Genomic DNA, 26,957 nt, shown 5'->3' with positions numbered 1-26,957 from the left:
CTTTGCACAGAACTAAAATGTTGATATCGGTTGCCTTTCATTTCATTCGACCTCTCTCTTCTTCTTCTTTGATCATCACCATCATCATCACCATCATCACCACCATCACCATCACCATCATCATCACCATCATCACCACCATCATCATCACCATCATCACCACCATCATCACCACCATCATCACCACCATCATCACCACCATCATCATCACCATCATCATCATCATCATCATCACCATCATCATCACCATCATCATCATCACCATCATCATCACCATCATCATCACCATCGCCATCATCATCATCACCCCCATCATCACCACCACCATCATCATCACCATCATCATCACCATCATCACCACCATCACCATCACCATCATCACCCCCATCATCACCACCATCATCATCATCATCATCACCATCATCATCACCATCACCACCATCATCATCATCATCATCACCATCATCATCACCATCCTCGTCACCATCATCATCATCACCATCATCACCATCATCATCATCATCATCATCACCACCATCATCATCATTATCATCATCACCATCATCATCACCACCATCATCATCACCATCATCACCACCATCATCACCACCATCATCACCACCATCATCACCACCATCATCATCACCATCATCATCATCATCATCATCACCATCATCATCACCATCATCATCATCACCATCATCATCACCATCATCATCATTATCGCCATCATCATCATCATCACCATCATCATCATCACCACCATCATTATCACCATCATCATCTTCAAATCTCTATCTCTTCATCTTCTTTCACTCATTCTCTATCTTTCTCTGAGATTTGAGGGTCGCACAGATACAAGTTAAAGGTTACAATAGCTACTGTATAGCTTCAAAGTTCAATGCTCATAAAAAGACATAATCAAATAGTTTTCAAACTGGATTGTAATATTCCAGTCATTTTTTTAATTCCTAAACATAATTTTGATATAATATAATATTGTACTACTGACTAGAAGTTGCTCTCACATTATGCATGGTAGAATAAATAACAAAAAACATTTTAGTTTTCTCCAAAGTTGCAATTTCAAGCATTTATTTGCATTCATTTTCTTTTGGTAATAGATGATAACAAAATAATATAGACCTACATGTATTTACATATTGCACTTCTCTACACTACACAGGCTACATTAAGTACATTTACAGAAACATGAAAATTATATCTTTTTCATGCATTCCTTCATTAGAATATAACATTTCTATCTTTCAATTCCATGCAAAACAATATCTGATTTAATTCAATTGAGAGAAATAAACAATATAAGAGTAATTCTTTTCACACAAACAAATTATTTTTGTTTGAAATAATTATGGGAATGATACATCAACTTTTATTTGGCTTCATGTTAGTTACTTGATCTGATTAAATATGAAGCGACAAAATCATACTCATTAGCATGAATTGGTGAGATTTGCTGCTTTTACATCATCAGGGATGTCTAATTCTAATTCAATGCTTTAATCCTGACAGTTTAACAGCTTCCTTCAAGTCTGTTGCATGTGACAATACAATGCATTCCTGATGTCATTGCAAAGAGCTGCTCATCAAGTCAACCCATTAATTAGCAAAACCCAAGATGCTGAATGAAACTGAAACAGTCTCCAACCTGCACATAGGTCACTGCTACTGTGCTACTGTGCTACAGGTCTTGATGGTATGTATTTACACAGCCAACTAAACACATAATTTATTGGAAGATCACTCCCATCATTACAGATAACAATACCTCTATAATGAAAGGAAAAAGGGAATGTGATTCATAGAGAGCTGGCAGACATTTGGTAAATTGAAATCAGAATGAAGTGAAAATGAGGAGACCTGTTTTCTGTTTCAACATGACCATTTTGCTGAATAGCTTTCCAGGTTTGTATCAGAAAAACATAGTATATAACATTTTACATATGCAATATCCCTCTAAGATAATAATAATCCAACATAGCTTTACAACAACAGACTTTGATGTTATGACCTGTTTTATAAAACAATATCAATATTTCATATACTTCAAAATCATTTCAGAATGATATGGACTCGTTCTTAATTAATTTTAAGACGTATCCATGTATGCCCAGTCTAAAAACAAGACCATGCCTGCTCAAGTGTGTAAATAGTCAGATTTTTTTTTTACAAACATGACAAATAAAATGCACTTTTCATTGAAGCAAAACCAGAATTATTATAATCAAATTTTTAAAAAAATACAATATATAGAACTTTGGACTCTCAATATGACTGACATTAGACTAGTTGTGTGGTATAGTATTTTGTTCAGGGATACATTTTTTATCTCCATTGCCACTATCTATCAAGAAAGGTACTTAGATCAGTCTAATGATTGTAAGTATAAATCAAACATATAAAATTTGGAGTGGAATATTAGGCTATATTATTATTATTATTATTATTATTATTATGAATATGTAGTTTAGTTAATCCTAGCTTAAAGGTTGCATTGTGAAAGAAACGTTGTGGAATCGATCAGAAAAGGTTGATCATCTAGCATCTAGCATCTGCAAGGTTCTGGAATCATCAAAATGATAAGAAATTTGGCCCATTCTTCGTAAAGTTACAAGCACTATACACAGAAAGATGTATATGGGACTACCCTATATCTCTCACAGACCATGAGAGAAACAAATTTACCAAATATATGAATTAGTAGGCAGTTTCCCGGCAAATTTTTTATCATCATGTATTAGTCAAAACATATTCTTTCACATGATTGGTAATGAGAGCTTCCATTTCATTTTTGAAATTGGGGCGTTTCCAATACTGGTCTTTACCTTTAAGGATATAATCATCTAACTTCTGTGGGTTAGATTTTATGTCATCTTTTATTCTCTTTGTATCCCTTAATTATAAAAGTTTTCTAAAGGTTGAATTGATACATTCTAGTTGTACACAAATGATCCTTCATGCTATTGAACCTTTAAAGTACAACATCATTGAGCAGTGTTGTAATTGTCACACTCGTATTATGCATTTGTACCCTGTAGTAATGCCAGAATTCCAAGGTTGACAATATTTGGATCCCATGCTACAGTTCATTTTCACTTGTAACCAACTGGAAAATGTAACTACTACATAAAAGTTTTATTTATAGGTCAAAGAATTTATCCAGAAGATCTTTGACATTGTCTGGGGTGTACTTGATGTATTTCTCTGGATTCTTGGTGAAGTTTGCGTTGAAATACCTGCAATTTTGAAATAAAAACCAACAATTTAGAGGAAAGTACATCAAATTTGATGCCAGAATCATGTCTGTTTAGCAATTTAGGCATTCTGCTCTCTGTGATACAGTTAAACCTGTCTATAGCAACCGCCCAAGGGAAACACAAAAAGTGGTCTTTGTGGACAGGTTCCTTTATCACATGTTTCAATGAAACACCATTTTCAAGGGAATAACAAAATATGGTCTTTGTAGACAGGTGTTCGCTAAAGCAGGTTTGACTGTATGTCCTTCATACAAAACCAATTTGGGTTTTGGGGTTCAAACCAATATAACATGGTAGCTATAAAAAAGCCCAAGTCTTACTACTTTGAAGTGAAGTGTGTTTGTGTTTCAAACTGAACAAAAATAAAGATGGGCATTGAAAATAGATTGTACGACTTATACTCCAGTGATAATCACACAGCATTCATATTTTGTTTCCTACTAACATATTTCTAAATTTGAACCTGTACTGACTAACACTATTAAGATCCAAAGCTAAAACCCACTTAAATCCCAAGCCCTATCTTTGATGAAATAAACCCTAGAGCAAATGTCACTGAAGCAAGTGTTGCAGGGGCAAAAGTCAGATCCACTATAAACAAAGGCGGCTAATATGAATGATTTAATTTGCAACTGTTTCATAAAAGCTACTGAAATCAATGCATTTGATTGGCTGAGAGCATATATATTATAGAAATGGGACACTTGTTATTGATAACAAGTTTTATGAAACGGCCCCAGCTGCGACATTAAAACAGGATCCCTTGAAGAGACTTTTAGTCAGGTGGCTTAGTGAAATTACTGTTACTTGTGGATAAAAGCACCATTTTTGGTACAGCACTTCCTTAGGACCTACTAAACGATATTAGGCTAGGAGCTCCCAACAAAAATGTCAATTTTAGGGTGTGGGGGCGGGGTGTCTTTTTGGAGCCCCCAAATATCATCATGTTTATGATTTATATTCCTAATTCTAAATCTAATTAAATGAAATGTAAATGTGACTTACTTGTCTCTAAACTGAGAGTACTGGGGTACAATGAAGTCCCTGTTATCCCTCCTCACTGCGTCTCTGAGGATGATGTCTGGGATGGCGTAGGCCCGCTGGGTCCGATGGAGGTCCTCAAGCTCAGTATTGAATCCCTGACAAGATGATTGAGATAAATTAGTAATAATTACATTGTCTAATTGTCTTCCCTTTTCTCCTTTATAATTTCCGATTGTCTCAAAATTACATTCACTTTTAGATATTTATTTTAATCAGACATTTGAAAAATTCTCACTTTATCAGGCACCTATCTATTTAGAAAAATGAAAATATTTTACTTCTTTTACTGCTCAATTTGTTCACTTTTATAAAAATTTGAGTACTCAAAATAGGGTTTTGACTAAATATGATATCACTCATTACTTTAAATCAATATCACAAATGATTTTACACATTCTCTTATTTCATCTCAATATGTCCTTAAAATAGGAAAACAATTCAAATTGAATATTTGTTCTCTTTAAAATACGGTATGTTAATTCCAGCCCACAAAGACTGATTTTCAGCAAGTCTAGCTCATCTATTAATACAAATTTCATAATTGTCAATAGGCCTGGATCAAATATATGAATATTCATATTATTTGAATACCTTGTCAACGATCGGTAATCTATGACAGGAATGGGTCAATATTGGCAACACAAAGGCATGAAAAGTAATGAGCACTAACACTGATTTTGGAAGCTAGTAAATTCCAGTCAAGATAGGATATCTAAGAAAATTACAGCGCTGGCATCACTGCTCATAGTTAACATTCCTATGGTCGTACCTTGAATTTATCCTTGATCTGTTGTCTTTCCTTGTCCTTGAGTTTGGCTGCATCCTGGGCTAGCCGCTGGGTACCCACTGGTTTGTTCACTTCTAAGATGTAGGCTAGGACCTTGTTCCAACTAGACATAGAAACAAAAATTAGATGAATGATTTGTTACATCTTTCTTTTCAATTGCCCTTTGCCATATAAATAATGTTAGTATGTTTCATGTAACTCAGACCAGAAAAAAAACATGGCATACTGAATTGCATAAAATCCCTTTAATTAAATAAATACTGATAACTGTCATTGTACATAAAAGGAAAATACACATCTATTCTTGTTTCTTTCTCTCTATCTGTCATTTTTGTTTTGTTACACTTTTACTTAACACCCTGCATAACCTTTCAATGTATACAGCAAATTTTGGACCACTTTTTAGTAATGTCCTACCTCCCATAAATAAACAAAGAGTAAGACAAACAAACCCAGCAATTGTTGTCAAATTATCAAGTAAAATATATAATGGCAAGACATTATTACGGGTGAAGAGGCCAAAGCAAAGTTTATTACAAGGGCATAAGATTGCCATTAAATTGCAGGCTCATAGCTATTTTCAAACTCCATGGTTCACCACGAAATAAGCCTTATAAAACATATCGGACCTTGGATTGTGCTATTGCAAAGACTGGCCATACAGAGCCTTTGCAAATAAATAATATACACATAGGTCATAATTTGAAAGTATTTTGCCATACATACCTGAACGAGTTCATTAGTTACTGATTAGTTATTTGAATAAGTAGGTAACTGACTCTGAAAGAGCATTTAAGATAAGATATGGTACACCAAAGTTCTTCAATTAATGTGAATAACTATATAAAAGTAAACACAAGCAATCTACCTTGTACTTTGATCTCTTTTTAAGTGGTAGATATGAGAGTAATTAGTTACTAATGAATTTTGAGAATGATGATGAATTGCATATTTATTCTTAAATCTGATTTGACTCAGTGGATTCTAGAAAATTTCAATTTCAAGAGGGGGCATGAGGGGGTGTGAGGGGGTGCAATAGCTCAGTCGGTAGAGCAGTGGTCTCGTAATCCGGTGACCCGGGTTCGAAACCAAGGCGATGCGCTAGTGCCCTCTGGTAAGGCATTAATCCTTGTTACCAGGTCCCTCGGAGAGGACCTAAAGCCGTCGGCCGTCTGGTTGCTTACTTACAAGCATTTATGCTTTCTTAGCAGTCAGGTAAAATAACCACCACCACCAATTACAAGCAAAATATAAGTGAGCCAATGTGAATCAATACTGCTCAGAAAATTATTTTAAAAATTGTTATTACAGAAACTTGATTTTGCTGGTATTACAGACTGATTTGATTCGGTGTAATGGATAAACACAACTTTTACAACATTGACAATGTGATTAACGTATTGGCATCATTACAACATACATATCAAGCAATCAATCCATCTATCCATCAAATAATCATCAATAAATCCATCAATCACAATAAACAAATCAATTAATTGACCAACGATCAACTATCCAAACAAATAATCAATCAATAGGCCAGTCATTCAGTCAGTCAATCAATCAATTAATAAACTAACTAATCAACCAGCCAATCAATTGATCAGTCAATTGACAAACCAATCAATCGATCAATCAATCAATATGCCAGTCAGTCAGTCAATCAATCAATCAATAAACTAACTAATCAACCAACCAATCAATTGATCAGTCAATCGACTTGTCAACCAACCGACCAACCAATCAATCAATCAATAGGACAGACAGCCAGTCAGTCAGTCAATCCATCAATCAGTCAATATGCCAGTCAGTCAACCAATCAATCAATAAACTAACTAATCAACCAACCAATTGATCAGTCAATTGACTAACCAACCAATTTGATCAATCAATCAATAGACCAGTCAGTCAGTCAATCAATTAATCATTCAATAAGCCAGTCAGTCAATCAATCAATCAATCAATATGTCAGTCAGTCAGTCAATCAATCAATCAATCAATATGTCAGTCAGTCAGTCAATCAATCAATCAATTAATACACCAGTCAGTCAGTCAATCAATCAATCAATATGCCAGTCAGTCAGTCAGTCAATCAATCAATATGCCAGTCAGTCAGTCAACCAATCAATCAATCAATCAATCAATCAATATGCCAGTCAGACAATCAATCAATCAATCAATCAATATGTCAATCAGTCAGTCAGTCAATCAATCAATCAATCAATCATTGTCAAAACACACACTGGATGCAGCTTACCTCCTGGAGTATTCCCTCTTCTGTTCCTTGATGATGTCTTCATAGTGAGTCTCGATATCAGGATTACTTAAAACAACCAACTTGAGTAATCCACTCCTAAAATGAAGAAAAAAAAATCAATTAAACAAATTACTATTGCATCACATTATATAGTAAAAATCCCAGTCACAATTCACAATGCAAATAAATATATGTCTCATTGTAAGGGTCCCTTGAATCAATCCCATTCGATACATAAATCATTTGTTTGGAGACAGAAGTGTGTTTATTTCTGTGTACAAACATATGAGTTAATTTCCTCTTCTGGCTCCAAACAGGAGCTGCCATATATTCACAGTTGCATAGCTCAGGCATAATGGGCGTAGCCATTGAGGGGGCACTTTTCTCAATGGGGTCCAGTCTTACGAGGTGGATGTATGGTGAGGGAACAAGGCAAACGAGTGAGAGGAAGGCATCGGCAGGTGTCATTTCATCTTCTTTTCATGTTGCTTTTTACCTTCTCCTTTTCTTCCTCTCTCTATTTCTTTTACCTCCCCCTCTATTTTTGTTCATTCGTTGTTGTTGTTTGTTTGTTTGTTTGTTTGTTTTTTTTTTTGGGGGGGGGTGCTTTTGCCATCTGCTGAGGTTAGGGTAGTGGGGAGAACAAAACTAGAATAAATGAGGGACAACACAAAGACTGAAGATAAAGAGGATTTGGCATTATGATACAGACTACATTTTTATAATATCAAATAACTTGCCTTTGGAGTGATTTCAGAATGTAATGGTAGTTATTGAGAAGGAAGAGAGCTCCAAGATACTGGTCTGAATAGGTCTTGGCCTTCTGGTCTAGGTTCAAACTAAGAGCCCCGAGAACTTTGCCTGAAAATAAGAAACACATTGCAAACATTTTAATGCAAATACTGGAATAATGTGAAGTTGCAATACCAAAGTAAAATGTGTAACTAAATCAAGCTGTTGTAAGTGTTTCCATTAAAGGCTAATGGTAATCTTTTTTCTTAATTATTTGGGATATTTGATTTGATATTTTTCCTCCCAAATTTTGTTATTGACATTTATGACATGATATTTTATGCACATTCAAACACATTCAAGATAGGAGTATAACAATTGGATACGTACATGAACATTAGTGAATCCCATGAAATCATCAGGTATCATCATTAACTAGGATTAATTTTTATGATTGCCTTTATATTTCAAATATTACTAAAATGTGAATACATGTAGGTAATTCTAGTTTTCCTAAAAATCACTCCTCACTTACCAACATATGTAGCAACTCTTCTTTGCTTGGCTTTAGGATCTGCACTACGCATTTGAAGGGTGGGGTCTGCAAGAATAATAAAAATAAAGAAAATACACATGATAATGTATATAAATCTACTGACATTCAAACAAATATATTTTGTATAAGAAATAACAAGGTCATAATCCAGGAAATGTACAACAAGATAAATAATTTTGATACATTTGTTGCACTTGATGTAAAGTAAGAAAAGCCTTACAATAAAAATTAAGAAGGGTTATATAAGACTCATATCCAACTGTTATTTTGTCATATTTCATCTTTAAATGGTTTCAGCGCACTTAGACTACATTTATATGGTGAGATTAATAAAATTCATTCCAAAGTTTGATTAGAAATTTGATATAGAGTAAGAAAAGGAATACAATGAAATTTAAAAAGGGTTATATAACACTTGTATCCAACTATTATTTTGTCAAATTTCATCTTTAAATGGTTTCAGCGCACTTTGACTACATTTTTATAGTGAGATTAATAAAATTCATTCCTAAGATTGAATATGAAGTTGTTTATAATTACCTTTCTGTGTGGCAAGCATAGCAGCTGCAGTTTCTACAAAATCTAATAGATTATCCAGGAAGATTAGTGCCTGTTGAGAAAAACATAAGTGGATAAACAAAAGGTGTCACTGATATATGCAGGATTTCTTTTTCTCACATGAAATTACAATTTTCTCAATTTTCCAAGATATCAACACAACAGAAGATTTCATTAGTGAACACTTTTAAGATTTAATTAAACATGGTTGTTGAATTCAATGAGGTATTAAAGATCTCAATTTATCCAAAAATAACAATTTATAATTCTACAAAGATTGTAGAAAGAATTAGCAATCATAGATGTAATGCTTGTAAGTTTTATCATGTTGGAAATTTCACATCCATAATGCAAAATCGTATCAATTATGAACGAAAAATTATGCAATACGTACTAATGATACAGCAAATCTGGATGTCAACAGGTTCCAAATAAAGTCATCTTTATTTTAATTTAAGTTGAATGATTACATATTGTAGGATGTCCCTTCATGTATTCCATATAGATTAAAGTTCACTCTACATTTATACAGTGAAACTCATCTATAAAGACCACCCAAGGGAGACAAGAAAATTGGTCTTTACAGTCAGGTGGTTTTCTATCCACAACAAGCTCTGCTTTTCCATAGGCTCCGCCACTATATCTCTTAAGTTCAACTTAATGGACAATATTCTGAATAGTGTGTACCGGTATTGTATGTACATGTATATTATAATCATTTTCAATATGTTGTTACACTCTTTGTAAAATGAGATATTGTGGAAACCAATAAACTATTTATCTAAACTATCTAAGTACAGGTTTCTTTAGCACATGTTTCAATGAGGAACCATTTTCAAGGGAAACCAAAAATGTGGTCTTTGTAGATAGGTGGTTTCTTAACCAGGTTTGACTGTACTTGCAGACTGGATTAGTTAATAGGATTTAGCATCACCTATCAGTGGATACGATTTCCTCTATAGTGCACAAATCACGTGGAGACATGGGGGGGGGGGGGAGGTGTGTTTCACTAAGATCTTAAGTTGAACTTATCTCTAAGTGAGACTTAATAATTATGGAAAGCCGCTAGCATCTTTGAAAATATATTGTAAAAGATATTTCAAAAGGCATAAAATGTTGTTTCAAATCATTCATATTTTCTTTTATCAAGGAGATTTCATGTGCTTAATGTGGAATTTATGAAAAGTCTAAAATACTAAAATTTTGCTTTTAAATATATTTCATTTTAAGGTTACAAATGACTCTCCATAATGTTGAAGTCCAACTTAGAGTTAAGTTTGACTTAGGATCTTTGTGAAACACCCCCATGCTTACATTGCTGGTTAATCCATGAACCGTTCCATCCTTCGGCATGTTTGACTTGTCAGGGTCATTCTGTTTGAGAAAGAAGACAGGAAAACTGATGATGAATGGTTGATGAAAGACAAAGTTCTTAGAAAGAGAAACCTTAAGGAAACCCTCAACCATGAAATCACTACCTGTAATAATAGGTACTGACATCTATTGCAAAGAAGCTGTATTTGTAATTTTTATGTGAGCATAGGTGAATTATTGTATATTTCCCATATTTCATGCAAATCACATTCACTTTAAACAAGATCATGATATCAAATAGTGCTCATTCACACATAATGAGATAAAACGCTGCAGTAAACTAAAACTATTTATGTGTGAATGTATGGCAAGTGGTGATAAGTAAAAGGCATTATGCACAGAACAAAGGCCCCTAACCATACTCATCTATCTGTGTGTTATAAGATATAGAAAATTAGATGTAAGAGGTTCACTATGCTCATGTTAGTTTATTTTTTCCACGATGATTCATTGAGGTTTTACGATGCCTTATGGGAAAGGGCTATATCAAATACCCAACAATTAATTACCTTGATGATATCGAAGAACTCTTCTAGAGCCTTAGAACCCGTTGACTCCAGACTTGTGATAAGACTGGGAAGCTTGTTGCGTGTGCTGGGTGCTGTGCCCTGCAACCACAAATCATGACAGCACATTTTATCACATACAAAATCAAGAAAGCATACAATATATATATATACAAGAAATATGAGGTAGTGCATCTTGCTTGGCCTCTCTGCGTATCAAATACGGCGAAACCTGTCTATAGAGACCACCCAAAGGGAGACAAGAAAAGTGGTCTTTGTGTACAGGTTCCTTTAGTACATGTTTCAATGAGAAATCATTTTCAAGAGAAACAAAAAACGTGGTCTTTGTAGACAGGTGATCTCTCTATACAGGTGGTCATCAAAGCAGGTCTGACTGTACATCTTTCTAGTCATTGATGATCCAGTATCAATTGATTCGATGTTACTCAGTCAAACCATCAAATGATATGTCAGTTGTGCATGATTGTCAGCTCTCTATTTTCCAAGAAACCGAGCCCTGACGGTATATTTCTCTGCATATGTTTTTTTTTGCACTCACCCTTCAAGTAACATTCTAAAGTAAAAAGTGACATGGTTCCAGTCCCCCACGACACTAATGTCTTTAACAAGACATTAATCTACATTTGCCACTCTCCACCCAGGTGAAGTAAATGAGTACCCGGTGGGAAGAAATTCCTTGAATGCTTGAGCGCCTTATTATGACAGCTCAGCTACAGCCAGGGTAATAATATGATTCTGTGTATTAAGCACAGTAGAGTATATTCATATATTAGTTGTGCTACATAAATTGACCTATTATTAATATAAAATGGAAATAAGACATATAAATTCATGATATCATCCCCTAAGATAGCACTTACCTGTAAAGCTTCATCAAAGTCTGGTTTGACAGAAAGAAGGTGCTTCAGGACAGGGAATATACCCAAGATGGCCGAGTATTCATGTTTGGCTATCGCTCTCTTAGCTGCACTAATGATTTGCTGTAGAAAATTATTTTTATAGATACAGTTAATTCACATTTATTGGGTAAAAGCACTTTTTAAGCAATATATTTCTTACAACAAAATTACTTCGACTTAAAATTGCAGCTTTACTTCAACTGGTCATTTTCAGGTATTTAATTTCTGAACAGTGCAGTATGATACAAAGAACTTGCCTTCACCCTGGTGCATACAAATCTTTGAATAGGCCAACACACCATTAAAATTCTTCATGTGAAGTGGGCTAGCAAGAGAAATTACAACAAGAGTGAAAAATTAATTGATTCTGGGTTGAACATGTACATACATTTATAAAAAATATGTACATATCTGATTAAAAGAGAAAACTCTCTGAACTTAGTTTCATTTTTTTTTGTACTGGAAACTGTTGCAACCACTGTTCAAAATAGGCAAGTAATCTAGAAGAATGAATAACACTTTTTTTATTTTGAGGAATAGAATACATAACAAGGCAGCCTGAAAGAATACAAGAACAACAATTGTAAAAAACGACAACACCATAATAATGAACAAATATAAACAGTCTCGGGTCATTCCATGTCAAATCACCCAATGGTTTTAACCCGACCATTTTTTATTTTGATGAAACTTAGTGTACTTGTTGAGTGTGATCTCACAGCACCAAATCCAAAATTTTAGGTCAATCGGGTGAGGGGTTTGGGAGATACGGCCCACCAAATTTTGAGATTTTTTCAAAAATGGGGGTGGCGGGCCTACCTTTGAACCCTTGTATCTCGGGACCTAATGGGTCAATCTTCACAAAATTTGTATTGTTGGAAAGGGTATTCAATAAGGATTCCAATTATGCTGCCATTTTGAAGATTCGTACATGTTGGGGTACTTTGACCTCTTGACCTCAGATTTGACCTTGAAATTGACCTTGTGGATCACGTAACTTTGACAACATTTTTCATGAAATGTAATCTCTGACATGTTCACTAAAACATGTAAAAGTTTCAGAGATATAATATTTTTTGTTTAGGAGGAATAAGGATTGAAAGTATTCATGCTCACAGATATTCACAATAAACCCTATTATAATGTATACAATACATGCAATATGCACAGTACAACATACATGTTCCACATGCTTTTTTGTCTTAAGCATATCCATCCTAAATGTCAGTAGTACTTGAATAGAAATAAAATGACAAGTTCATATAGGCCTAAAGAGTTAACAGGATGTATGGCTTTAGGCCTCTGAGTCGGTTCTAGGATAATTACCCCCCTGGAAAATTAACCCTCAGGAAATCCCCCCCCCCCCCTGAGGACAATTACCCCCCAAGGACTATCACACCCAGAGGATTATTACCCCCCAGAAAATTACCTCCTAGGACAATCTGTCCCCCCCCCCCCCCCCCCGAGGACAATCAACACCCGGACAATTTCCCCCTAGGACAATTACCCCCCCCCCCCCGGGAAAATTACCCCTCAAGAATAATATACCCCCAAAAATAAATCTGCTTTGATTAAAACCACCTTATTATCAGGTTGGACTTCCACTTTAACGAATAGGGGGGGGGGGGGGGGGGGGTAATTGACCTCTGGGGTAATTGTCCTTAGAGGGTAGTTTTCAGGGGGTGAATTTTCCAGGGGGTAATTATCCTAGAACCGACTCAGAGGTCTAAAGCCATACATCCTGTTAACCCTTTAGGCCTATATGAACTTGTCATTTTATTTCTATTCAAGTACTGCTGACATTTAAGATGGATGTGACTAAAACAAAAAAACATGTGGCAGAGGTATGTTGTACTGTGCATATTGCATGTATTGTATACAGTATAATAGGGTTTATTGTGAATATCTGTGAGCATGGATACTTTCAATCCTTATTACTCCAAAACTAAAAATATTATATCTCTGAAACTTTAATATGTTTTAGTGAACATGTCAGAGATTACATTTCATGAAAAATGTTGTCAAAGTTACGTGATCCACAAGGTCAATTTCAAGGTCAAATCTGAGGTCAAGAGGTCAAAGTACCCCAACATGTACGAAACTTCAAAATGGCGGCAGATTTGGAATCCTTATTGAATACCCTTTAAAACAATACAATTTTTGTGAAGATTGACCCATTAGGTCCCGAGATACAAGGGTTCAAAGGTAGGCCCGCCACCCCCATTTTTGAAAAAATCTCAAAATTTGGTGGGCCGTATCTCCCAAACCCCTCACCCGATTGACCTAAAATTTTGGATTTGGTGCTGTGAGATCACACTCAACAAGTATACTAAGTTTCATCAAAATCAAAAATGGTCGGGTTAAGATTTTCAGAATTTTTGGGTGATTTGACATGGAATGACCCTCTCGGCAAAAATGGAAAACTACCAAAAGAAATCAAATGTCTCTATTAAGCAATCCTGTGTCTATTCTACCTCTCCATCATGTAGAATGGTATCCAAAGGTTTCTCAATGATTCTATCAAAGGTTTTCTTCTGGTGCTCATCAGGTATGATAGTTGTCATCAGCTGGGATTCACTCTAAAAATGAAAAACGGAAAATAACGTTTTATTCTTCCTCACTCGTAATCCTTGCGTCTCATCTCTGTCTATAATCTTACTTTTTGTCTCTTTTCAGTCTATTACCTTACTTTTGAAGTGCTCTCTGTCCCATCCCTCTCTCTCCCCCTGTCTCTTTCTCTCTCTCTCTCTTTCTTTTCTTCTCGTCTCTTTCTTCTCCCCTCTTTTTCTCTCGATCTCCCTTGCTTTCTATCTTCTTCCTTTCCCCTGTATCCTTTTCTCTTCTCCTCCTTCTCTCTCTCTCTCTCTCTCTCTCTCTATCTATCTTTCTCTCTCTCTCTCCATTCTTCTCTTTCTCCACCTTTTACTTGGGCTGCATCTTCAACTCCTCCATATATTGCTTACAAAGTAAACATTATGAATGCCACTTCTAATTGTCAGGTCAAATAAATGATACAATATAAAAATAAGCAGATAACTTGATCTATATGCCCATAACCCCTCATAAAAAAGGCAAACTAGATATGAACTGGAACATACTTATAGAAAAGACAAGTATATTAGCATTTTAGGTATAGAAAGACAGATACAGTCAAACCTGCTTTAGTGACCACAAAGACCACACTTTTTTTTATTTCCCGTGAAAATGGTTTCTCATTGAAACATGTACTGAAGGAACCTGTCTACAGAGACCACTTTTGTGTTTCCCTTGGGCGGTTGCTTTAGACAGGTTTGACTGTATTAGATGAGAAAGATTTCCAGGTTGGTACATACCTGCATGAGTCTGATCAGACTAGAGACTCGGAAGAGATAACAGGCCGTCTCTGGGTCCAGCTGCTCATCCTTAGGAGTCATAGTCTCTGAGACGTTAGATCCTGTCCTCCTATGGCCTATACCAAAATCATAAATGCAGTAAAATCAGTCAGAATGTATCAAATATACAAGAGAAAAACAAAAAAGCATTGGTAATGCTTCCAGAACCACTTTCAGAGGGTAGAAGCATAAAAAACAAAAAAGCTACTTTGCTTATTTCTGTAGCCCTCCTGCATCTAATGTATGTTGATTATGCATTCAATATATTTGTTTAATTTTGTTTATTATCTGTATAAAATTATATACACTTAAAATATTGTATCAAACCATATTATGTTCATGAAAATGTATGATTAAAAAAAAAGAAAAAGATGCAGAAACCAATAAATCAAATCAAAACATTTATGAAGGTCTAAAAGGTCTAAAAACACTATAAATCACAATGGGCTCTAATCATTTGGCCGAATTATTATCTAATCCTCTAATTTCATTTCTAATTCAATTCTGTCTACACCCAGTTTGTCTGCAATAAAACTGGTTTCATATCATATTTATCAAACCCACATCCTATTACATTCATGAGTTCTACTCATCAGTTTGTACAATATTCACAGCTTAATTATCATTTGGTCTAACAATCAATTAGGTTGCTAACAGTTCATCAAAAGTAATAAAAAAGGGCACAATGAACTGCACATATAAGAAATTATTACAAAGCAGTAAATAAATAAAAATTGGCATTGAAAACAAAATTCTGACCATCCCCAAAAATGAAATCGATGTAAACTTACCCAACATTTGTGAAGATACCTTTCCTTTTCCTCCTCTGAATATGAGAGAAACAGGAGAAAGCAATGCGATCATCTTAAAATGTAACTGAAAGGTTCAAACCTGCTCTACACAATAAATTCTAATACAGTCAAACCTGCTTTAGTGACCACCTGTCTACAAAGACCACATTTTTTGTTTCCCTTGAAAAAAGTTTCTTGTTGAAACATGTACTAAGGGAGCCTGTCTACAAAGACCACATTTTTTGTTTCCCTTGAAAATGGTTTCTCATTGAAACATGTACTAAAGGAACCTGTCTACAAAGACCACTATTTTTGTTTCCCTTGAAAATGGTTTCTCATTGAAACATGTACTAAAGGAGCCTCTCTACAAAGACCGCTTTTTTGTTTCCCTTGGGGGTCGCTTTAGACAGGTTTGACTGTAATTAAGTAATATTGACTGCCTTCTGGGCAATACAACATATATCGCCCAAACCGAAGGTGAGGGTGATATATGACAAGTCGTATTGCCCTGAATTAGGCAGTCAATATTATTATTATTAACCACATCAGACATCTAGAGCAAACAAGAAACTCATACTATCTTATACTCTTAAATTATGTAGCCTACACTGCCCTGGGTTTCCTAACATTAGAAGTTGCAAAAACATCGTCAAACCAGCACTGTCCATCCAGAGTTTGACAAATTTTCGATACACTGCAAGCAGTGTGCCTAGGGTGTGATTGTTACGTCACAATAGAGTTCGCGCAAAGTGCGCATTTTCTTATACACGATGCGCGATGTAAATTACAGTAGCTGGTGCAGGATGTAAATTACAACTGGCTCTATATTATTGCTCAATAGTTTAACACACATTTTGCCATTGACTTTTCAGATCGAGCAATAATATTTGTTCATTAGTTTACTGTATAACCGTGTTGACCGGCAAATTATACACAAAATCCCATTGACTTTTCTGAGTGGTCAATAATATTTTTTTCGCCTGTTGGATTATTCATCAAACCTTGAGGGCAATAAAATTAAAAAATTGCCCTGCTCAGATGTTTGATACGGTTAGTAATACTCTTTAGTACAAGCCTTCATTGTGCAACTTGCCATTCACAAGGCCAATATGAAAGATAATGTGTAGAAATGGAGATAAATATCTCTCTTTAAGGAAATATGGAAATAGTTCATACCAACAATTTAAAGGAATTGTTTAACAATGTTAAACCTGAGATGCATGGCCCTACGTGTTATCAGTGTCTGCTTCAAAATGATCGTGTAGTGCCTGAAAAAAGTAAAATTTTACCACTCATTTTCCTCAATAGACTGTAGTGCTATAAAAACTGTTAGGAAAACAAAAAAAAAATGAAATTTTGATTCCCTATTGTAAATATCTTGAAAATCAGACAGGCGATCGATTTGTAAAAGTCATAGGATTCCTGACTGACCTAAAGGTCTATGATTATGATTGCAGCACGAGCTAAATCCAGGATTTTGTTTCAGAATCTGAGGCAATATTATCGAGTCACCTTTAAGCCATATTTGATTAACTTCAAACAGAGCTGTAACAAATCTGTAAATCCATAATACTTCTTGAGGTACCGTGTATCTGAAAATATTTCAGACTGTTCTTGTTTATTAAACACAACAAATGTTTAAACACTGAGCTTGAGCTTGAGAAAGAATATTTTGATAAATTGTAGCTAGCGGTACTTACGATCGAAGAAGATGATTTGCTCTTTTGATTGGCTGTTCTTTTCCTTTATGCAGTTTACCTCCTATCTGTATCATGCATAAATCATGACAATAATTAAACAATATAAATTTAGAAAGTGCTTTCCAACTGCCTTAAAGATCGTCACCACTACTGGGCCAGAAGGGATTAGACCACACAGAGAGCCATCAAGGTTACTGTGACAGGTGGCTATCTCATTAACTCAGCTCTCATTTAACATAAGAAAAAGAGGATCATGGGGGACCAACAGGCACCGATTAGGGAAGTTTTCTATATAGAGGGAGCAAGTAGCTACGAGTATGGCAGTGTGCCTTTAAAACTTAATTTTTATATCTCATTTTATTCCTACATTTCAAACATCAAACATCTTTAACAACATCGCCATCAATTATATATTGATGAGAATGAATGATACAAACCTCTTTTGAGGGACGTCATACTTTTGAAGGCAATGTCTTTATGCTTTAAATATCTTCAAACCAATCTCAGACATGTACAAGGCGCAAGTGAGAAATAAGCAACACCATTATAAATTTGTAATTTATCAACGGATATGAATTGATATGTACATAAGTTTGAACTTCTTATCACAGTCTGGGTTGTGGTGCATTATTATATTATACATTTTAAATCGTAGTACATTTCTGGAGTTATGAAATAGAATTAAAGATCAACATACACATACATTTGTCAAAACTACTCAAGAATAGACCAGTTCACGGTTAGCACATGTCCCAAATGACCCCTAATATCCACAGATCTTCAAAACAAGAAGAGGTCCCACTTTGTACATTTTGAAATAATCACTCCTACAGCAATGGAGGTGCTACATAAATAGCCTGTATACTTCCACCTGTGTATCATGGAGTGCACTGCTTGTGCATGAATGAATAATGATAACATAACTTTCATGAGTACGTATCCAGTATTTTGTTTCTGTGTTTTTCATGATTTGGTCTGCAATGACCTTTTTACCTGCTCATGCTCAGACTGCAACTATATGAACTGGGAATTGTGGAAGAAACCACTTACCACCATAGGGGAGTATGACCCACCAGGACCTGTCCCTCCTGATTTACTATTAAGGTGATCCTTGAGTCCCTCCATGGATTTGCGCAGTGTGGCCGATCTGGTGGAATGGTAGATCTCAATGAACTCTGTGGAGTGACCTTTGTCTAGCAGCCATTTTGCAATCTCAGAAAGCTCTTCTATGACATCATCTGAGAAGAAGATAATTCAAAGCCAATTTTTTTAAATTTCAATCAACTTTAAAGGCTATACTAACAATTGTAGCTAAAGAATTGTCCAAAACATTATGTCAATTTATGCAATGAAATGTACAGAATATCAAAATTTAGATACTATGCTTAGTTAGTTTATTGGATTTAGCGATCTTGTTTGTATTGTAAACTTCACTGTGATGGGAAAATTGAATAAAAAAGAAGAAGAACAGATGATAATGGTAATCATTGTCTCCTTAACAGCCAAGCTTCCAACCATTCACAACACTTATCAAAATAGCTAACTCAAAACTCTAATGCCAAACAGCTATCAACAATTTTTTTTGAAATGGCAATGGTTTCATATTTTGTTAAAACTTGTACATACAAGGCAAGACTCCATGAGGATGTCATTCAGAAACAATGATTAATATTTATGTGATGAAAAGTAGGATTCTGGGGTAAGACAAAAGTTTTTAGAAATAGAACACAAGCCTGGTTCTTACCTGGTAGTTGTTTTAGTGAGGCATCCTCTTGGGCCAACTCTTAAATAATCAAGAGAAGAAAAGAAAAAAAAATCAATTTAGAAACATTCAGATAAATAGACATACATGTACATTGAGAGTATCAAACAAAGAGAAATATACAAAAGAAATTTGAAAATCGACTAAAGGTTTTTATATCACTTAGCTTGCAAACCAGATTTTAACAAATGGAGGAATTTATATGAGTTTTACAGGCATTTTAAAACAATTTCACTAGTTGACTACTGAATTTTCACATTCGCCTGTGCTCAATAAATAGACCATCAATATCACATGAACAATGGGTTCAACAATAAGTGTAAGAGCTTCATTTTCAATTCAATTAATTTTCACTCATAAAAATAAACCTAGATAAACATGCATATATAAAGTGATAGATTATACATGTTTTTGTAAATCAAGAAAACAGAAAACTTCAAAGCTTCAATGGGTTACGGAAGAAATAAAGATTGGTAAATCTTGGCAACTGTTTGCCCCTGAATATACATGTAATATTGCAGATCCGATGGCTAAATTTTTTTAAAAACTCAGATTTTGTTTGATGATCTTCTTCTAAAAGTTTATACCGGTATTCGAAGGAATGTTTGTTTACCTTCGTCTGTTCCTAAGATATCTAGAATAGTGATGGGAGGGACTGGATTACTGTGTCTGGAGAGAATATTCCGGAATTCATGCTGCAGCAGTTCTTTCCCTGTATTGAAGATGGAAGTCTGCAAGAAAAAAGAAAATTAAACTTAACCTTAGAATAGTCTGGTCTTTCTTTCTTTTTTCTCCTTTTTATTACTATCCTTGTTCTGCATTTGCAAACCATCTTTGTAAATTTGTCGGTGAAGCAGTATTACATTCAAAATATTGCAAATCTTATTTATTAAAGTACAATTCTGGTGTCACAGGAATAGGAAAATCTCTGTTCAAAATCTCATTTTGGCAATGTGAAGAAAATACAAACTGTTTAAGGGCCATTCATTTTGAGTACCCGGTATCAAATTCAACAAAAATATTTGAAATTGTATAATAGCCTCACACAAATGTCTTTTCATACCTTTGATTAACCAATAAGTTAGTAAATCATGATGTTAATATAGGTTCAGCAATGACTAAGTCCATGATATAATGAGGATGTTGTACTCACAGCTTTGGACAACTCAGGACTTTCTGGGTTGTTCTTGGCAAAGAAGTCCAGAGCTTCCTGTATCTGTGCCATCTGGCTGAGGTACTTCTCATAGTTTCCACCAGGCCTGTACAAAGTCACAGAAAATGTTGGTTGTGATGTAAATTTGGAATTCTTTTTCTTTAAAGGCATTGTTTAACAATGTTTCAGTTTTACAAATCTGAGATGCATGGCCCAACGTGTTATCATGCAGTGTCTGTGACATGGTGTAATAATGAAGCCCTAAAAAAAATAGTGCTTCAAAACGATCATAAAGTGCCTTAAGAAAGTAAATATCTTAGTGTTATAAAATCCGTTGGGGAAAACAGTTTTGAAATTTTGAATTCCAATCAAAAATATGTTGATCATCACACAGGTGTTCGGCTTAAAAAATTCATGGGATTACTGACTGACCTAAAGGGTTATAATTATGATTCCAGCATGAGCTAAATCAAGGATTTTGTTTAGAATCTGAGGCGGAGATACCCAATCCCTTTAATAAATAACTAATAGGTCACCATTCTCCAATCTTTCACTCCGAAAGCTACTGCAAACCACAGTTCTTACAATGTTACTTACCGGTATCTGGGTGATTTATTCCATGAAAGAGGAAAGCATGAACACAAAGGAAATGAGCAAAAAGAAACAAATGTCTAATACATATTATCCCAATGAAGAACTGAACAATATTTACTACCAGATTCCAGAAAAATCTGCTTGTCTATTAGAATTTGATTCAAAGGAACAAATAAAATCAAAGGATATATAGATATGAAATATAACTTTTCCTTATCATTTTCAATTGAGGGCAGCTCAATATTTGAAGGAAATAACAGAAGGATTAGAGCCGCAAATGTGACATGCTGATTGAGAAAAAGAAAATGAAAATGAATGATGAAAAAGAAAGAAAAAAGATGCAGAAACCAATAAATAAATCAAATCAGATCAAATCAAATCAAACCTTATTGAAAGGAGGAATGAGGATTTACTAACCCTTCTTTGATAGTGTTTTCCAGTTCCCTGACAGCATCATGATAGCTCAAAATATGATCAAATGAAGTTAGGGTGCTTTCAATATCTTACATGAATGATGAGTTAAGAAGCACAAACTGAATACTTCAATCAACCTCAATCGTATTATTTCCAAACAAATATAAAGATTGTTCAAATGATATCATCATGTCAGATGTTCAATAAAACCTCCTGCTTTATGTTAAGAATATTTGTAATCACAAATATTATGGTCCCATGGAATCATACTGATGCATTTGAAATAATTTTAATAGCCCTCCCCCATCCCTAAAAAAACCCTCTGATTCAACTACTAAAATGCCAAGTGCAAGAACTACAGACAAGAATAAACAATCCTGCAATCCCAAAATAATGTAGTTTGTATCTTATATCTGACCTTTACACGATTTTAATTCACTACAATCAAGATTTTCCCACACTACTTTACACTAAAATCATTGTTTATTATTTTAAACACCCTGTATATTCATGCAATCAAAAGACTAAAATCTAAGTGTAAACACAATTACATTGTTCTAAAGGCTGGTTGAAGAAGAAAAAAAAAATCCCAATTCCTGGACTATAACAAACACTCTAGTTGTACACAAATGATTCTTTTATGTGACTGGTGCACTTTCATTCTAAAGCACTTTTGGTTTGTTTTTCTCTTAAGGATGGTGCTAAATTGCAAAGGATACTCTCTTGTAGTTTTTGCAGGGTGACAGTCTCCCTATGGACAGGTAGGATGGTTTCTTCTAGCTGACGAAGACGATTCTCAAAAGATGTCAGGATCATCACCTTCAACATAAACATGTCACAATACATTGACATCTTTCCTCTATTAAAGGCCTGTCTTGAGTATCATTAAATTGTATATAATTAATCCTTAAAACTGTATCTCTGATGCACAAATATCAAGGGAGTGCTCTTTATGTGACCTGGCAAAGAAGGTGATGATTTCTGTTCCTATTTCCTATTTATGTGATATCTGAAAACTGATATTAAGGTGAACAATCATACATGACGAACCTGATACTAGATGTTAATGCTTTACCACCTACTGTACATGTATATCGTTCAACTGGGTAAAGCACAGCTGATAAAGGCATTAACCTGTCAGTGACAATGCATTTTAATTTACCATTTCAAGGGCGTTTTGTTCAAAATGAAGTTTTTTTTTCTTCATTCAACAGGATATAATCAACCTTTAAGAGATGGTTGCCAACAATACTAAGTGGAGATGTACATGTATCACACTTTACTGAACATATTATACTGCAACCTAAAATATTATCTGAGCTTCTATCATAACTTACCATGTTTTGGCTCATATGCTGACTCTTGTGCAGATTATCCTTGATGAAAGTCAGCTCTTCTGCATCCTGGAAAGATATAAAAGCGAAACATGTAATGTCATACGAAATATACAAAACATGTTACTGCAAATGCAAAATCCTATTTTTTTTCTTTTTCAATACAGGATCGACAGAATATCAGGAATGTATACAATAATTAATTGTTGTAAATTAGATTGTAGACAATATTGTCAATTGGTTGACCACTAATATAAACTGCATATGATCAAAACAATATGTACTAAATAATCCTGAAGCTTGAGCCATAAATGATACAACCCTCTCATTCTCTCTCCTTATTTTTGTGCCTCTCTTGGCTCACTTCGTTAATGGCTGTTTTTTGTAAATTAAAAACAAATTTAGATCTAAATGTACATGTGTGTAATTGCATTTTACTCTGTATTTCTATGTATGATGTATGAAGATATTTCATGTATTTTAGCTCTTGAGCAGCGATATGGTTTTCAATTGCAATTTCAATTTAATTTATTATCATAGACAAAGCATACAGTTCATATCTGTAGCAATGGATAGGTTATTATCCTGACACAAACAAGCAAATTTGTCTACTTACGACTGCCAATTTCTCCTCTATCATCCGAATCTTCTGTGCTGTATCTTCCATATTTTCAGGCGACGTTAGCTCAACGTTGGAAGATGCCCTTTTAATCCTGGATGCTTTACAGTTAGCTACATCAGCTTGGCCTCTACAAGTTGTGAATAAAAAAAAAATTAAAAAATGTGAATTAAGAATTACCACATTTTACACCTGGAAGTCGACATTAATGGCAATTGAAAATAAATCGTCATGTGGCTGGAAGAAAGGCAGTAGTATTTTGATGCTAACGACTGTCTGCTTTAAAAAAGCCTTTATGCAATAGTACGATCTACATTTACCAGGTGGCACTTGCTCCCTTACTGTCTAAGTTAGACAGAAATAATCGTCTGGTATGTGGAATTCTTTAATAAAACTGACATTTGTGATTTGTCAACCTTCCCCATCCCCGTACCTTAAATACCTTCCCTTTGTACAGAGGCGGTCAATCAGTGGAGCCGGACTGCCCGGACCTGTAATTACGATAAAATCGTACTACTGGTTGGCATCTCTGCACTGTTCTCAACGGAACGACTGTCGATATCAGAATGACAGAAGCTGAAGCTTTCGGTATATTGGCTATTGCGCGTGTGCCGCAATGAAGCGCTACTGTGCGGAGCATATGGGGCTTCCTATTTTAGGGTAACGTGCCCAGTACTCGGTCACTTAAGGGGGAATCGCTCACATTAGAATACGTACCTCCTTTATTTGGCAAATACATGTATGGTATATCAAAAGAAAAGAAAAATTGGTCCTCTAACAGGCTTTTGAGTTTGTTACAGCTGTTGAAACAGCTGTCTGAGCTGTCTGATCGAATACTGGAAATTGACCTAGTAATACCGGGCGCGTTACCCTACTCAGTTTGAAAACAAGTGCCTATACTAAGGCCTACATGTATATAGTTAGCTCAATCATCAAATTGATGTCTCCTCATCCAATCCAATTCCCCCCTACTCACCAGTAGGGACGCTGGTCCGAGAATAAGGATCATCTGCATATTCGCTGACGACTCTCATTTCTGATCCTCGCGTTGGCGATGCGAAAAACGGCTTCCGCAATGATTTTCTATTTCACATCGACTTTGTAAAGAGACTTTCACATTTTGAGTGTTAAATCTTCAAGGCGACGGACAACCCACAAAAGTAGACAGTGAACTGGGGGTAGTTATTAATACGCTAAATCCGTTTTTTCGCATCGCTAACGCATGGATCGATCGGCCTGAATATCTGCAGAAAAAAAACGTCCGCGAACAATCCTTATTTTGGGGGACGCATTTTGTCTGCATAGACTATAGACTTTGAGGAAATCCTCGTTTTTTGTAGACGATCGTCATAGACCAACGCCCCTTATGATGTAATACTCAGATTCATGGTCATGCCATGGAATCATGATCACACTCACAGTCACTCTCACAGTCAGATCAGTTCAAATATCATCATCATGATCATGTTTTTCTTTTTGTATGCCATGGAAAAGTTGCTAACTTACACTCTACACTCAGCTTACACTCAGTCAATGAACAGTGCAGTGGCTTATTTCACGAGAAGGGGAAAAAAATATCTATCAACCAGATTTTACCGAATTACTAGAAACCAGTAGCAAGAATCAGCAATCAAAACTTCCGCCCATGATCGTAAACACGTCTAGCTAGCTACATACAGACTGCATGCATACACAGCCGTGCAGTGCAGTGCATCGTATACAGTACAAACACGCCCAATACCGTGTTCGTCACAAAATTGATCTGCTAATTCAAAACGGTAGCCTACGGAATTCACTGCATCTCATCAAATAAACACGGCAACCAATATCTACCAATGTAGATAATTACGGTGTCTGCAAACAAGCACAGAAAATTGAGAACATTCTGCTTTATTTATAGAGTGTCTTCAAATAGTAAAACTAGTCACAGCCTCACCACGATCTTAAATGTAGGTGCCTTTTCGGTCCGAACGCTTATCAGAGGGCCTTTGAACATGTGAACACAGTTATATAGTGAATTTTTTGTTTGTTTGTGTAGGCCTATTTAGGGTATGCAATATTTGGTTTTTAGGGGTTGTTACTGGTATACTTCCTTGATCCGTGCCACTTTATAAGTCTTGCAGGGTTTGGATGATAATGATATTGTAAGCATGTAATTCGCAGAAAATTATGTTTCCAATACATTCCAAAGGAAAGTTCATGTTGAATTGCAAATAGTCCCACAGGGTTGCTAAAATCATTAACAAATGTGAGAAGTGACCCGTTTCAATGTAGCAATTATATAATGCGCCCTAGCTTTGTACTTTATTTTTCCCCTGAATAATGATGACATAATCCTAGCTATTTCCAATCATTTAATTCTTTGTGGATTTTCCTTCACAGTACCCCCCCCCCCCCCTCTCCCGGAGAGAAAGGGAGAGAGAGAAGAGAGAGAGAGAGAGAGAGAGAGGGGGGGGGGGCAGAGTGTGTGAGATAGGATGTGCGATTACAAATGAAAATAAAAAAATAATAAATACATGTACGGATGCATATGTTTACAGGAAATAGCACTTGTATTCTATCATCAACATACAGAAATGCAACTTGGCTGCAGATGTCCGTGAGTCTTAGACAGGCATTAAGTTATCCTCATTTCTCTCCACTCTTGTCACATCTTTTTTCTTACAAAAAACGTCTTAGTAGATTAGTCCTCCACCTTCTTTAATACTAGACACTTTCTCTCCACTAACAACCATACCATCAAATCAATACGACTAAAACTTAATTAAACATAATCATTTACAAGCCATTCATAATTTTATATATTCATTTTTAATGTTATACATTTCATTGATATATACATGTACGGCATGAAAAATATCACATTCCAGTTGGTGTCTAAAGAGGTTTTACAGAAAGCAGCATAAAAAAGGTAATTCAAGCAACCACAAAACGAGGTCAATGAAAAAATAAGTGAAAAAAGAAAATCTTTCAAATCGGGTATGATTGTCAACACAAGACATAATTTTTCTTTCAAAGGATGATCTTGCCTTGGATATAAGATATGGGTTGCATATTTAATGCTTTTGGGTAATGTTGCTGTGCTGACAATAAAAATCAACAAAATTTGTTTCAATGTATCAACGGTTCAAAACACTATTTGAAAAAATATTCTAGATCTATACACAGTATTGTAAATATGTTTGCTTCATTGACAAGAAAAATACC

The 26,957-nt window shown here is 35.1% G+C and overlaps 1 protein-coding gene across 6 annotated transcripts; it reads right to left on the bottom strand.

Annotated features, from left to right (window-relative positions):
* Positions 1 to 2,854: 2,854 nt before the first annotated feature.
* Positions 2,855 to 25,565, bottom strand: LOC574569 (exocyst complex component 7). Of its 6 annotated transcripts, none has more exons than XM_030984217.1 (24): positions 25,247 to 25,481; positions 23,748 to 23,882; positions 23,135 to 23,200; positions 22,517 to 22,616; positions 21,801 to 21,885; positions 21,387 to 21,392; positions 20,790 to 20,895; positions 20,250 to 20,367; positions 19,619 to 19,657; positions 18,925 to 19,112; positions 17,875 to 17,939; positions 16,175 to 16,209; positions 15,345 to 15,460; positions 14,487 to 14,591; positions 11,974 to 12,093; positions 11,096 to 11,194; positions 10,527 to 10,586; positions 9,195 to 9,264; positions 8,634 to 8,699; positions 8,107 to 8,227; positions 7,367 to 7,462; positions 5,092 to 5,212; positions 4,284 to 4,417; positions 2,855 to 3,257 (listed from the first exon to the last, which is right to left on the bottom strand). In XM_030984217.1, exons 2-24 carry the CDS (start codon positions 23,796 to 23,798, stop codon positions 3,161 to 3,163), a joined length of 2,064 nt encoding a protein of 687 aa, XP_030840077.1. In that variant the 5' UTR covers positions 23,799 to 23,882; positions 25,247 to 25,481; the 3' UTR covers positions 2,855 to 3,160. The 6 variants fall into 6 exon arrangements, with proteins under 6 accessions (XP_030840077.1, XP_030840078.1, XP_030840079.1 ...); XM_030984218.1 differs by having other exon boundaries at positions 23,748 to 23,880; positions 25,257 to 25,481; XM_030984219.1 differs by having other exon boundaries at positions 23,748 to 23,880; positions 25,347 to 25,470.
* Positions 25,566 to 26,957: the final 1,392 nt, after the last annotated feature.

Source organism: Strongylocentrotus purpuratus, unplaced genomic scaffold, assembly GCF_000002235.5.
Source record: "Strongylocentrotus purpuratus isolate Spur 01 unplaced genomic scaffold, Spur_5.0 spur5_scaffold_14, whole genome shotgun sequence".
Classification (NCBI taxonomy): Eukaryota; Metazoa; Echinodermata; class Echinoidea; order Camarodonta; family Strongylocentrotidae; genus Strongylocentrotus; species Strongylocentrotus purpuratus.
The sequence above is the reverse complement of the archived record's forward strand: the minus strand, read 5'-3'. Positions and strand labels throughout refer to the sequence as shown.